Source organism: Eretmochelys imbricata, chromosome 4 (assembly GCF_965152235.1).
Source record: "Eretmochelys imbricata isolate rEreImb1 chromosome 4, rEreImb1.hap1, whole genome shotgun sequence".
Lineage (NCBI taxonomy): Eukaryota > Metazoa > Chordata > Testudines > Cheloniidae > Eretmochelys > Eretmochelys imbricata.
The window spans coordinates 142,587,361-142,601,348 of NC_135575.1; the positions used below are offsets into that span (position 1 = coordinate 142,587,361).

Genomic DNA, 13,988 nt, shown 5'->3' on the forward strand with positions numbered 1-13,988 from the left:
CTCGTGTAGGCCCTGTGTGGAGGGTCCCTTAGGGAGGCAGGAGAACTGGATTCTAGCCACCAATCTGCCATTAACTCAGTGCGTGATTTAGGAGAAAAGTATCAGATGGGTAGCCATGTTAGTCTGTATCCACAAAAACAATGAGGAGTCTGGTGGCACCTTAAAGACTAACAGATTTATTTGGGCATAAGCTTTTGTGGGTAAAAACCCCACTTCTTCAGATGCATGGAGTGAAAATTACAGATGCAGGCATAAATATACTGACACATGAAGAGAAGGGAGAACCAGTGTTAACAAGGCCAATTCAGTCAGGATGGATGTGGTCCACTCCCAATAACGGATGAGGAGGTGTTACTACCAAGAGAGGGGAAATTGCTATACCCTCCTGGCGCCACGAATCTGCTGCTTCCCTGTTATCAGAACGGGGACAGACTACCAAGAACTTGGCCAGGAGGGGTCACTCCTTCACAAGGACTTGACAAATGCAGAGTTGGGTGTGGCCAAATAGTGGGGGACGGAGCAAGACTGGTGAGCTAACAGATCGAGACCACCCCATGTGAGACTCTCAGTTCTGGATGGGAAAATTTGGAAATCACAAAATCTTTCCGGACAGAGGACCTGTTTCCCAACCCGCCCTACTATGGTCTTCAAAGTGAGCACAAAAATGGGGCATTCTTCCCCCGCCACCAAACCTAAACTGGATCCAAATTCTGCAGCTTGGGTCGATCTCTAAGGAAACCCTCCTGAACACAACAAAGGAATGTCCATATCTATATCCCCATTGCGCTGAAGGGGACACTGAGGCACAGAGAGGGGAAAGGAGCTGACCAAGGTCACAAAGCAATTTAATGGCAGACCATCATGCTTTATTGCCCCTGTGCGTGTGTGACACCACTGCCCTCTACGGCAGTGTTTTTCAAACTGTGGGTCGCGACCCACTACTGGGTTACGGCATGTAAGGCACTGGGTCGCACTGCTGACCGGGACGTTAAAAGTCCCATCGGCGGTGCTGCCCAGCGAAGGCAGGCTAGTACCTACCTTTTCCGACACCGCGCTGTGCCCCAGAAGCAGCCCGCAGTGGGCCCGGCTTCTAGGCAGGGCGGGGACAGGGCTCCATGCGCTGCCCCCACCCCGAGCACCAGGTCCACACTCCCATTGACCAGCAACCGGCCAATGGGAATTGTGGGGGGTGCCTACGGGCGAGAGTTGTGCAGAGCCGCTAGTGCGCCTCTGCCTAGGAGCCAGACCTGCTGCTGGCCACTTCCGGGGCGCAGCGTGGTCCGTAGTGCTCCCTGGCTGTGCTGCTGACTGGGAGCCACCGGAGGTAAGTCCGAGCCCCAATCCCCTGCCCCAGCCCTGAGCCCCCCCAAACCTGGAACCCCTTCCTGCACCCCAAACCCCTCATCCCCAGCCCAGAGCCCTGACCCACTCGCCCCCCAACTCCCTGCCCAAGCCTTGAGTCCCCCCAAACCCTGAGCCCCTCCCACACCCCAAACCCCTCATCCCCAGCGCAGAGCCCTGACCTCCTCTCGCACCCCAACCCTCTGCCCCAGCCCTGAGCCCCTCCCACACCTCAAACCCCTCGTCCCCAGCCCTGAGCCCCTCCCACACCTCAAACCCCTCGTCCCCTTCTCCACTGGGTCACGGGCATCAACAATTTTCTTCAGCTGGGTCCCCAGGAAAAAAGTTTGAAAACCAGTGCTATAAGTGGAGAAACCAAGACTCAGAGGGATTAAGTGAGTGGCCCCAAGTCAGAGAGCATGAGCAGCGGCATTAGGAATAGAACCCAGGAGTCCTAACTCCTGAGCCTGCATGCAGAGCGTGCATCTCTTCAGGGCAAGCAACAGTTAAGATTACTCTCTGGAAAAACCTGGAGAGCTCGCAGGGTCGATGTGAACATAAAAAACCTGACATGATTAAATTCCATGTAGTAAGTTGTTTAGAACTTACCACCGAGTTCAACTGTCAGACAAAAGGAAGGACAAAATGTAGCATGAAGAAGAAAAATCCAAAGGGGAAAAAAACAACCCTATAATAGGGGCTTTGTACTGCAGTGGTTGTTTCCCATTTAGCTATTGAAAAAGCCAACCAATTATGAAATCCAAGATATAAAGAAAGCCAGCATATTAGTTAAACAAATAATAGAAGGGCCCAGAGAGCAGATAACAAGGCTGTTTGCAAGCCTGAGCTCCGAGGTGGGACTCACAGCTATTCAAAATGGACTGGGCCACCTGTGCCAGCTCCTCTGATGGAGATGTGTCTCTGAGCCTAGGGGGATGGGTCTGATATTACAGTGGTTTATTGAATTTCTCCTTCTGTATGGGCCTGTGTTGCATTAGAGACTGGGCCCGCACCACCACCCCTGCCCAACTCTGGGGAAGTTCAGGTTTGGATCCAAGTATCCTGGCTGAACCCTGTATCAATAATAAAGGGCTGAGATGCATCCTGAGGTCTAAGTACCAAGGCAGGTTGGAGGCGCAGTTTATGATTCTGGAGAATATCTGGGTTTCCTTGTTGCCTTTGGCGAGATTCTACAGTAGATTCAACTAGCTGAGAGGGATTCCTGCCCTGGACGATGGCCAGATTCACTGCCCATGCAGCTGGGACTTGAACCTTATGGTCCTTAAGCAGCAGCTCTGCTGGGATAGCCTCTCCCAAGCCATGGTGATAAGAGCTGTACTGCCTTCATCCCAGCTGGAGAGCCCTCTTCAGCTCCCTTTCTCACTATCCCGTACAGGTGCGTTGAGCAAGTCCGCTGAGCAGTCCCCCTGTGCCTGGCAGCCAGACTCACCAGGCTAAATCCAGCCCTGCCTGGTGTAACTCCACAGAGAGACAAGGATGACTCTGACCCACCTGTGTGTTCATCGTGCATGTTGCAGCAGCAAAGGCCTGAATCGGGAAGCACATGTTCCCACGACACCAGGAGGAGCCAAAAGGAGAGTGGCACCTTGGTTGAGCCAACTGGAGTTGGGTTGGTACAGACAAAGCTAACCCCACACCCTGCAGCTGCCTTTAATCTAGCAGCCAAAGGCAGACCAAGATCCAGTGGCTGAGAAGTGGAAATATTCTTACTGGAAATAAGGAACAGGGTGGGTGATTAACCACTGGAACCGCTGCCAAGGGCCAGGGTTCTCCATCGCTTGGAGTCATCACATCAAAACTGGATGTTCTTCTGAAAGATCTGCTCTAGCTCAGCCAGGCGTTATTGGCTTGCTTTAGGAATCACTGAGCAAAATCCTCTGGCCTGTGGTTTGCGGGAGGTCAGACCGGATGACCCTAGTGGTCCCATCCGGCCTCACAATCTATCAAATACTTTGGATCTGGATCTGAATTTCCGGGCTCAAGCCCGTTTCTACCCGCCGCCTTCCGAAACCCCAGGACTTGGCAATAAAACCTGCCCTGGTACCTACCAAAGCGCCCTCCAGGGCGAAGACAGCGGCCGCTCCCGTGCGCTCCAGCGGCTCCATGCGGCGCCTCCAGCGACGACGGCGGAAGGCGTCCGTCTTGCGGTAGTTGAGGTGGAACTTCCAGCCAAAGAGAGAGGCGTATTCCCAGCCCTCCCCTTCCAGCTCCTCCTGCTTGTGCTGCATGGGGGCAGAGAGCAGGGGAATCACAGCGCTGCAAGGAAGGACCATCTGCAGGGGGACAGATCCGCTCCCCAGCCCCCTTCTGGTTAACGCTGATGCCAAGAGCTGGATTGACCTCTGGAGAGTGGTGCCAAGTATCCACAGAGCAGGCCCAGGACACGCAGCCACAGGGCAAGCTTCCCCCATACTGCCACTGAGCTGCCCCATCCCCCCAGACCCATTCATCACTGGTAGTTAGAACGGGTACCCCACTGGTCCAGTTGCTGGTGGTTCTTTGGCATCAATCAAGAACCATGCTGAGAGCCCCAAATTAACCTGACGGCACTGCAGAGCCATCCAGGGTACAGCCTTTCATTCACTACCATCTCCTTTGCACCCCAAATAGGGATAATTTACTCACTACTGATGTGCAGCCACCTGTGGGGTGAAACAAGACCCCTGTTTACTTAGGCCCAGATCTTCAGAGGTATTTAGGAGCCTAACTCCCATTGATTTAAATGGCAGTTAAGTGCCTAAATACCTTTGAGGAGCTGGGTCTTGGCCTGTAAACTCTGGATGGCAAGGGCTGTCTCTTCATTGTATGTGTGTACAGCGCCTAGCGCAATGGGTCCCCAGCCCTGGACTGAGGTCTTTAGACCTGGCCCCGCTATAAAGAATAAACACGACCAGTAAGTGTTTAACACCACTTGCAGGAGTAGTGGGGAAGAGATAAAGAAAATCATCTGCACTTGACACTGCAGGGGAACGGAGCTAGGTCGGCAGTAATTGACCCCATGCTAATGTTGCCAGGCTGCTAAAGTCAGCTAACACCTTGATTCTTACCACAGACCGGCCAAGCGCTTTGCCTTACACCTCATCTGATGCAGAGCATGAGCTCAGCGATGACTCGAGGGGAAGGACACCGCCTACCGGGTCACCCGCAGCACCCTGTTTTCCTTGGAGGTCTCCCCTCCAAGCTCTGGACTAGCTCAAAGCTGGGGAGCTGCTGCAGTTGTAGGCTGAGGCACTTTAGAGACTTTGCCATTGTAAGGGAGAAAAGCATCAGGTCAGTTTCTCTCCTCGCTGCCCTCGTCCCCCATGTTTCTCTGCCTGCATCTGATACTTCAGAGCTTGACAGTATGTTTCCTCCCCTGCCCACCTTTGGTTATTCACCAGTGAGCAGGGCGCTTCTGACGGGTTTCCTCGCTGGTAAACCCTGTCAATACTTTCCCCCTGGACCCTCTGCACTGGATTTACACTGAGATGGAAAGCGGGACAGACTTGAGGCTCTCAGTTCGAGGTCACTGTTTCACACGTGGCTGGGGATCTGAAAGTCCTCCCCACATGACAGGCCTGTAAAATGAGTCAGTCCCTTGCCCAGCGAGTCTGAGCTCCTTGGAGGATCGATTGGACCCTGGAGACAAGTCCCCCTCTCTTTGGATCACAGCTAAGGCCTGGGGCAGGGATGGAAGTTCTGCCTGTCTTCTGGATAAGGAGAAGACATCAGCATCCGTTGTGATATTATCATTCGTATTTGTACGGTGGTAGGAGCCAGCTGAGATCAGGCCCCATTGTGCTGGGAGCTGGACAAACATATGGTTATAGACAGTCCCTGCCCCCAGTGAGTTTACAATCTAACCAGACAAAGGCAGGATTCCTATCCCAATTTGCCAGAGGGGGAACAAGGGGTGTAGAGAGCCTAAGTGACTTGCCCAAGGTCCCCCAGGAGGTGTGTGACAGAACTGGGACCTTTCACCAGCACCGAGTTCTCTTCATCAAATAATACTAAAGGGGCAGGCGTGCTGGCTGGCAGAGCTTAGGTGCCCTGGTATGATTTCAGAGGCTGCCGTGCCATGTCGCTAGCCTATCGCAGCCTCTGGAAAGCCACGGGGGCCCGATCGACCGCTGTGCAGTGGTTTGGTAGTCGGGTCTCCCTGCATTTTCTAGTGAAAGAGCAAAAGAGAAAATCTTGCGGGCATTTGACTGTCGCAAGCCTCCAGGCTGCAGCCATTTCAACGGCATTCCTGGGCCAATGGGGACACCTAGTGGGGAGCAGCGAGACAGCGGGATGCTGGGAATATTTCAGAAATTAGGCAGGGAGGCTGAAACCGAGCCCTGGGCAGAGCTTCCGGCACAAAGCCTGGATCCCCCCCGTCCATAGGGTCTGATCTCCGGCCGTGAATGTACGGGCTAAATGGGTTATCGCCCCTCGGGGCTCCAGTGGTGTTTAAGTCCTTGTGCTAGCCTCTCTGCACGGGAGCGGTTCTCACCCTCGCCGAACAGCCTGCTGTGCATATTTCACCATAGCCAGGAAAGCTTGGGCGGGCATGCACGTGAGGTGGGGAGGAGGGGGAACCACGTGTGAGAAGGATTGGGACTTGGTGAAAAGTGCCAGCTCTGGAAACGGGGTCCTCTGCTTCTCCACATCAGCTATGCCCACTGCCCTGCCGACACGCCCTCACCCAACGGGCCTCGGGAGTCAGAGACAAGGTCACCTTCCAAGCCTCAGTCAACCCTTGGCTTCTCTCCTGAGCCTGCTGGCAAAGGTTGCCCTTCCCCGCTGGGGCCTGAGCCACGCCTCTCAGCCACTCCCAGCCTGCAATGGGTTAAAGCTACAGCCTGAGGGGAAAGGCTCCCTGTGCCATTCGCAGCAGGAACGCCTGCAGGAATCCTTGCTGAGGGGCGTTCTGGTTTTTAGTTTTGTTTAAAACACAATTCCGTTCCAGCGGACGTCATGGGAAACAGCAGGCAGTCAGTCAAAGCGTCTCAAGCTGCTCATCCAAAAATGGAGGCACATCGACATGGCAGCTATCCATGAAAATCTGATCCTGGACCTCTCTTCTGCAATTGCCCCATCTGTGCAGTGGGGGACAACAACCCTTACTCACCTCACCAGGGCCTGGAATAACTGGTCTTTGTCAGCTGCTCGGAGACAATGGGCCAGCTCCTCAGCTGGAGTGAATTGGAGGAGCTCCATCATCTTCAACTGAGCAACACCGACTGACACCAGCTGGGGACCTGCCCCGTTGACTCCAATGGAGCTACGGCCGACGGACACCAGCTGGGGACCTGCCCCGTTGACTCCAATGGAGCTACGGCCGACGGACACCAGCTGGGGACCTGCCCCGTTGACTCCAATGGAGCTACGGCCGACGGACACCAGCTGGGGACCTGCCCCGTTGACTCCAATGGAGCTACGGCCGACGGACACCAGCTGGGGACCTGCCCCGTTGACTCCAATGGAGCTACGGCCGACGGACACCAGCAGGGGACCTGCCCCGTTGACTCCAATGGAGCTACGGCCGACGGACACCCGCAGGGGACCTGCCCCGTTGACTCCAATGGAGCTACGGCCGACGGACACCCGCAGGGGACCTGCCCCGTTGACTCCAATGGAGCTACGGCCGACGGACACCAGCTGGGGACCTGCCCCGTTGACTCCAATGGAGCTACGGCCGACGGACACCAGCTGGGGACCTGCCCCGTTGACTCCAATGGAGCTACGGCCGACTGACACCAGCTGGGGACCTGCCCCGTTGACTCCAATGGAGCTACGGCCGACTGACACCAGCTGGGGACCTGCCCCGTTGACTCCAATGGAGCTACGGCCGACTGACACCAGCTGGGGACCTGCCCCGTTGACTCCAATGGAGCTACGGCCAACAGACACCAGCTGGGGTCCTGCCCCTTTGACTTATTAATAAAACAACAGCAATAACCTCACAATTATTCCTATTGTGTCAGTGTCCCAGGTGCTTCTGAGGCCGAGGGGAAGCCAAGGTCCCTGCCCAGAAAAGCATACCATTGAAGGGACAAATTTTCTCCCCCTACGCAGGTAGAGTCATATGCCACCCCAGAAGTCATACTATGTAGCTCTCAAACAGGGCTTTCCGTCAGATCTCAAAGTGCTTTGGAAAGGAGGTCAGTAGCATCACCCCCATTTTACGACTGTGAATCAGAGACAAAGTGACTTGACCAAGATCACCTGGCAGCCCAAAGGCAGAGCTGGGAACAGAGCAACACCAATGGACCCCATTTGGGGATCTGGCCCTAGGTATTGTTCTCCTCTGGGATCGCCATACCTTTTTCACAGCCTCCATCTGCTTAAGGTCCCTCCTGCGGAGCCGCACCCACCGCCGCCGGCGGCTAGTGTGGTACATCTTCTCGGCCGGCACCCAGGCCTTGGGCTTACGGTCTGGCGGGATAGCGATGCCGTACTCCCAGCCTCAGAGTAAAGGAGATACCAGGGTGAATGCGGGGATAGGGCAGCTGCCTTTGCATCTAACCATTAAGTCATTGCAGATGCTTTCAAAATCAATTTCAGTTGGGGTTTTCCTAAATAACAAAACTTGCTTTCCAGAACCTGCCTGAAACATGCTTTTAAAGTGTGTGTCACTTCCCCGCTCCGAGTGGCTGGCCACACAGAGAATAGCAGCCTACTACTGCTGCCAGATGTCAGAGTTACCCCTTTAGCTCAAGTGCCCAAGGCTCCATGCTTTGGACCAGATGACCCTGGGTATGCATGCCCTACTGCTGATTCATGCAGGGGGCTGCTCTGTGGACATTCAACTCTTGGGTGTGACCTTAGAACAAATCCTTCTAGGTCATCCAGATGGTTCCCAGCATTTCTAGTCATTTGTCCAGGCTGGTCTGCAGTCCCTCTTCGTCCATCTGGGATGGCTGAGAGGTTAACATGCTGGTCTTGAACTCCAGTGGGGTGTCCCGTGCTGCCTCCCACTCCAGCAACTCTGGTTGGTTTGGCTGCCAGGTTAAGTAATCTGCTGGTCCCTTCAATAAGTAAGTATGTGATGGGTGCCTACCCCGTCCTATGGGAGCACACTACCCAGCTGACTGCTTCGCACTATCAGGAGGCTCAGATCCAGCCCAGTTGCATCTCGCCCTCCTCCTAGTAACCCCTTGTGTCCCTACACATTCCTTTCCTCCTCGGCACTCACACCTTTCCAAGGCTCAGCAGCCAATGTTCCCCCTTTTAGCTTGGCTCTGTCAAAGCAGGGGCAGTCCCTCTAGGGGACTTTTGTTGCTCTCTCGCCTGTCTGTCGGTATCTTTCTGGTGAGGAATCCTGGCTGCGGCTGTGCTAGGGATCTGCTGGCCTCTTCTACGCTGGCCCTTTCCCCATCGCTGGTCCAGCATGAACAGAGGGGTAAAAACGCTTTCACCCTGCTGGCACGAGCGCTTCCATCCCTGCTAACTTCAGCCGAGCTGTCCTCGTGCTAGACTGACGGGGGAGAGAACTCTCAGCACAGACGCATCCCAGGATCCATCAGCTCCCACTGACATGAATGGAAGCACTGCAGTGGGGCACCAGAGTAGACCCAGGTAGAAATGGAGGGAATGTTTTTGTAGCTGTAGTGGACAAAGGGGGACAGGTAGGCTGGGATGGGGAAGCTGTGTGCAGGGCTCCTCCCTGGAGAGGCAATGGCCACAGTGGGCAGAGTAAAGGGGGATGGGGAGGGAAGCTGAAATATACGTAAGGTTCTGGCATACCTCTCTCATCAACCGCTCGGTTGAGATCTGTGTCCCATTCCACGTCTTCCCATTTCCATCCTGGGGGACACTCGATCTCCTCCTTAGGAAGCACTTTCTCCCCATTCTGGAAGACATGGGGTGCGTTTACTGAGCAATATTCGGCCTATGAGCACACCCACAGCCCACACAGACTTCCAAGGTGGCTAGCAACAAAGCCGGCCTTGTATCAGTTCCCCTTTTAGCCTGTGAGCCCTCTGGAGCATAGAGCACCCAGTGCCAGGCTCCATCCTGATGCTTTGTAAATAGTATCTATGGATGGAAATGTTGCAATAGCTCCGTTGTTCGGGTTATGCTGAGACTCCCTGCAGGGACTCACTTGCTGTGCTAGATATGGACCAATGAGACAGGGAGCCCTCCCCAAACTGACAGCACTTGGCCGGATGGTGCAGAATGGATTCCCTGAGAATGCACAAGGGGATCTGCTGATCCGTGGATGAGCTGCAGTCATTTCCCGATAACCCCTCTGTGAAATGGTCAGTGAATCTAAACCTTTTTTTTTTTTTGATCCCTCGATGCAAATACATTCCTGAAGTCTGAAATGTGACAACTGACTCATTTGTAGGGGATTCCACAATCTACGACACGGGCTACCTTTTCAGTCGGTTAATGCGGGCGTGGTTTGATTGACACTATGAATAAATAACCTAACTCTTTTCACCAATAGATCTCAAAACACTCTACAAAGCAAGCCAGGATCATTATCCTCATTTGGCAGATGGGGAAACTGAGGCACAGAGTGGGGAAGTGGCTTGCCCAAGGTCACCCAGCTGGCCAGTCCTAGGACAATCAGGGGGTTTGCCATCTAAAGGAATACAACAGCAGTCTATGGGGGTGGGGGGGAGTTCTTACCACATCTGTGTAGGCCTCAGCCATGTGGATCCACTGGCCTCCAGGAAGCCGGACTTGATTCTCAAACACTTCGTCTACAAAGCTCATGTGACCGGCATCTGTGTCATAAAGTAACCTGCATCCAGGGAGGATGAGAGGGAAAGAAAAGCAACTAAGAGCTCCCCTGCATCATCTCCACAAACACTCGTCCTTTCAGCCAGCTGCTGCCTCCTAGATCCCAACCCGTTACCCACAGAACGGAAAATGCTCACCAATGCCACTGAGCAGATGCCTAGAAAATACAGCTGGATTGTGGACACTCCAGTTATAGGCTCTTCCAAAGCAGATATAAGCCTGAACTGCAGCATCCGCACTGCTGTTTCAGCCGGACACGCTATTCCAGCTGGATTTGCTTCTTGTGTGAACCTGCATTGCACTGCACATTCAACAGCTGCCATGTCCCACCCCAGAGGTGGCTGCATTTCCATGGTGGGTGAAGTAACACCTGCTTATACAGGGCCACTGTCTCCTGGCAGTTCAAGAGCTATGGGAGGCCAGTAATACCATGGATCGTGCCTGGAGGCCCCAGGCAGTGGGAAGGCGGTGCAAATGGATCTCCCAGCCCTGTGCAGTATACAGCTGAGCTCTGCAATGGCACTGTCTGTGAAAGTTGGAGTTCACAGATTCCCAGATTCCAAGGCCAGAAGGGACCACTGTGATCATCCAGTCTGACCTAAAGACATGGGCAAAGTAGGTCAGGATCAAAGGCCACGGCTTATCCCCTTGAGCCCTATCCAGCTCCCGACCAGGGGAATGGACAGGCTGGTGGGTACCAGGACCAGATCTGTGGATATGTGCAGTGAGTGGATCCACTGGCCACCAAGCCAGCATGGGCCGCTCTTGCACTGCAGAAATTCCCTGCAACCTGCTTCCAGGTCCAGCCCCCCAAATCCCTCAGGTAGGCCCCATACCCAAATCTCTTGTACTTAGGCTCTGCACTGGGGACCAGCAGCTTGTTAGCTTGGACGCTCCTTTCAGCGGACCATCTTTTTTGTCTGTATTTGTACAGCACCTAGCGTAAAAGGTGCTTGGTTCACACCTGGGGCTGCTAGATGCTACTGCAATACATATCATCTTAATTTAATAGTTTAGGAAGTGCACTGAATTCTCAACAGCTGTCAGGGGAAGAGCTGAGCCCCAGACCCACATCCCTCTAGGCTGCCGGATGGTTTGCTATCAGGTGGCTACATGTCCTTAGGGTGTTTATGGACCCTTAGATGAAACGTCTTGTAATTGACAAATGCTATTTAAACAGGGAGCTCCCATGCCCCTTGCTGAGGGACAGATTCATAGATTCGAAGGCCAGAAGAGTCCATTGTGATCATCTAGTCCAGGGGTCCTCAAACTGGGGGTCGGGACCCCTCAGGGCATCACGAGATTATTACATGGGGGGTTGCGACCTGTCAGCCTCCACCCCAAACCCCGCTTTGCCTCCATCATTTATAATGGTGTTAAATATACAAATATATATTTGTTCCCATGCAAGTACTTATAAACTGTGATCAAATCACCCCATATCTGCTTTTTGTTAGGCTAAGCAGACTGAGCTCCTTGGGTCTACTGCTACAAGGCAGTGTAGCGGGGTGGTCACGCAGTTCCCAGGCCGATTGGGGAAGCAGGCTCAGCTGTGGCCACGCGCCAATCAGGGCTCAGCTGGCTTTTATGAGAGAGCAGTGGTCCAGAAGCAGACAGAGTCTCCTCCAGCTGTGGAGGGAGCTGGGCCTGGCTGCTGGGGAGCTTGAGAAGGTACCTGGAGTGGAGCACGGCTGGGGAGCTCTAGCCTGGAAACCCCCCTCCTGGGCTGTGGCCTAGTATAAGGCCAAATAGGTACTGGGGTTGCGGGGGATAGCCCGAGGGGTAGGCAGAGGCAGCAGGTCCAAACCCCTCCTTGCCTGTGATGAGTGGCAATTAGACTGCAGTCTACCCCAGTGAGCGGGGGCTAGATGGTGGCTGGTAGTAGCCATGTACTGAGGCAAGGTGGGGATTGTGGGTGGGGGTTCCCCTGGGTGGGGAGACCCAGAGAGTGGGTGTACTGCCTGGGGCAGCATCCAAAGAAAGGGGCACCGGGGTCCAGGAGGGATGTGGGCCTGCAGAGGGTACTCCGGAGCTGGAAACTGAGCTAATTCCCAGGAACCAGCAGGAGGTGCCACAGGGGTGAATCCCACCCCGTTACAGGCAGGTTTTCTTTAATCATTCTCGTGGCTCTTCTCTGAACCCTCTGCAATTGACCAACATCCTTCTTGAGTTGTGGGCACCAGAACTGTTATCTTACTGTGTCCATCAAGCAATCTACTCACGTCTTTTCTGGGCTGATGAACCAGTCCCCGGCCCACGTCCAGCCAACAGAGGGACGGAAGCTGTCCTTAGGCAGTTTGATTTTGCCGGTCACGTCGCTGTATTTGGGGTAGGTCAGGCCAGTCGTCCCCCAGTTCCCAACCAGTGCCAGCTTCACCTGGTTCTCATACTTAGACATCAAAATGAGAGACACTTTCAGGATAACAGTTGGGTATATGGGAACAGCGAGAGCATGGAAAGAGACCCACAGAGAGCAGCTACTTGGGAGTAAATTCACTACACAGGGAAGAGCACTCCATCATAGAGGCAGTTTGAGGGATACCGTCAAAGGAGTGGCCTGAGAAGCCAACTCCATGCAGGCCACCAAAGAGCGTGGCCATGATCTTCAGGGGCTGTTAGCATGAGTGAAATCTGACTTAGTGACCCAGAGGTGAAGGACCCAACCCCCGGCTCAGGGTCTGCTTGGAATGACTGTGTTTACAGCTGGACTGTGGCTGCCCTTCCTGCCATGAATAACTGCACCAACTCGCAGCAGAGCCCTGAATTCACTTCCTTCCAGGGCAGGATGCTTACCTGCCACATTAGCGCCCCTAGAGGGAAGAAGCGGGAGGACTCAAGGATCCAAAACTCAGTGTCAACCTAAGTTCCTTGTAAACTGCATGGCCACACAACTGCGCCACAGCCTATTAAGTGCCGGGCAGGTGCTCGGGGAACCCAGACCTGCCGTGGCCAGGGGACAGGTGCCCCTCCCCCAGCCCGAACCCAGGCCCGTCCTGGACCTGCTGCGGCCAGGGGTGAGGTGCCCTGGTCCGACCGGGGAGAGCGGGGGGGAGAGAGAGCTGGGTGGAATCCTCTCTCCCTGCCGTAGCCCTGGGGCAGCCTGCACCCCCATCCAGAGCCCTCATTCCCCCCCCCATACCCCAACCCTCTGCCCCTCCCACACGCCAAACCCCTGGGCCCCACCCCACCACATGAATTTTGCTACGTGCACCAACTGATGTGACACATCACCTCCATATTGGTGCATACAACAAAATTCATTACGCACATGGGTGGGGAAAATTTAGAGGGAACACCGGTGTCCACTCACGGTTTCGGCAAAGACGGAGAGCTTCCCTTCTGCGTACTTGTTAAACTCCTTCTCGTCTACAGCCAGCCCAAACCAGAGCTGAACCCGCAACTGGGCTGGGATCCTGGGGCCCATCGCTTCTTCCTGTGGGTACTGCCAAAGAAAGGGAACCCAATTAATATCCGCAGGGCAGCGGCTGCCTGTTAAGGGTAAGGGCTGCTCTGGGCTAACGCCTGTCCAATAAGGATGAGAGAAGGTGGAAGCAGAGCCCTACTCACTCCTGTGCACCCAGTGACATAGAACCATAGAATATCAGGGTTGGAAGGGACCTCAGGAGGTCATCTAGTCCAACCCCCTGCTCAAAGCAGGACCAGTCCCCAATTTTTGCCCCAGATCCCAAATGGCCCCCTCAAGGATTGAACTCACAACCCTGGGTTTAGCAGGCCAATGCTCAAACCATGGCCACGCAGGCGTGCAAACGAGTGTGTGGTGTGCCCTATAGTGACTGCACTGCCTAGAACCTGCTCTTGGACAACAGAACCCCACGCCACCCCTGACCCGCTGTGCCCTGTTAGGGATCAGAGCCTGTGGCAAAGCCAATCTCTGGGCAACCTAACGAGTG

The 13,988-nt window shown here is 54.5% G+C and overlaps 1 protein-coding gene across 1 annotated transcript in view; it reads right to left on the reverse strand.

Moving 5' to 3' along the window:
- Positions 1-13,988, reverse strand: part of DYSF (dysferlin) — a 300,841-nt gene that overhangs the window by 143,760 nt on the left and 143,093 nt on the right. Inside the window, exons 25-30 of the mRNA XM_077816190.1 lie at positions 13,388-13,519; positions 12,300-12,466; positions 9,964-10,078; positions 9,073-9,178; positions 7,649-7,791; positions 3,411-3,584 (exon numbers count right to left, since the gene is read on the reverse strand). Of these exons, the coding sequence (XP_077672316.1) occupies positions 3,411-3,584; positions 7,649-7,791; positions 9,073-9,178; positions 9,964-10,078; positions 12,300-12,466; positions 13,388-13,519 (837 nt within the window). The remainder of the gene's footprint in view (positions 1-3,410; positions 3,585-7,648; positions 7,792-9,072; positions 9,179-9,963; positions 10,079-12,299; positions 12,467-13,387; positions 13,520-13,988) is intronic.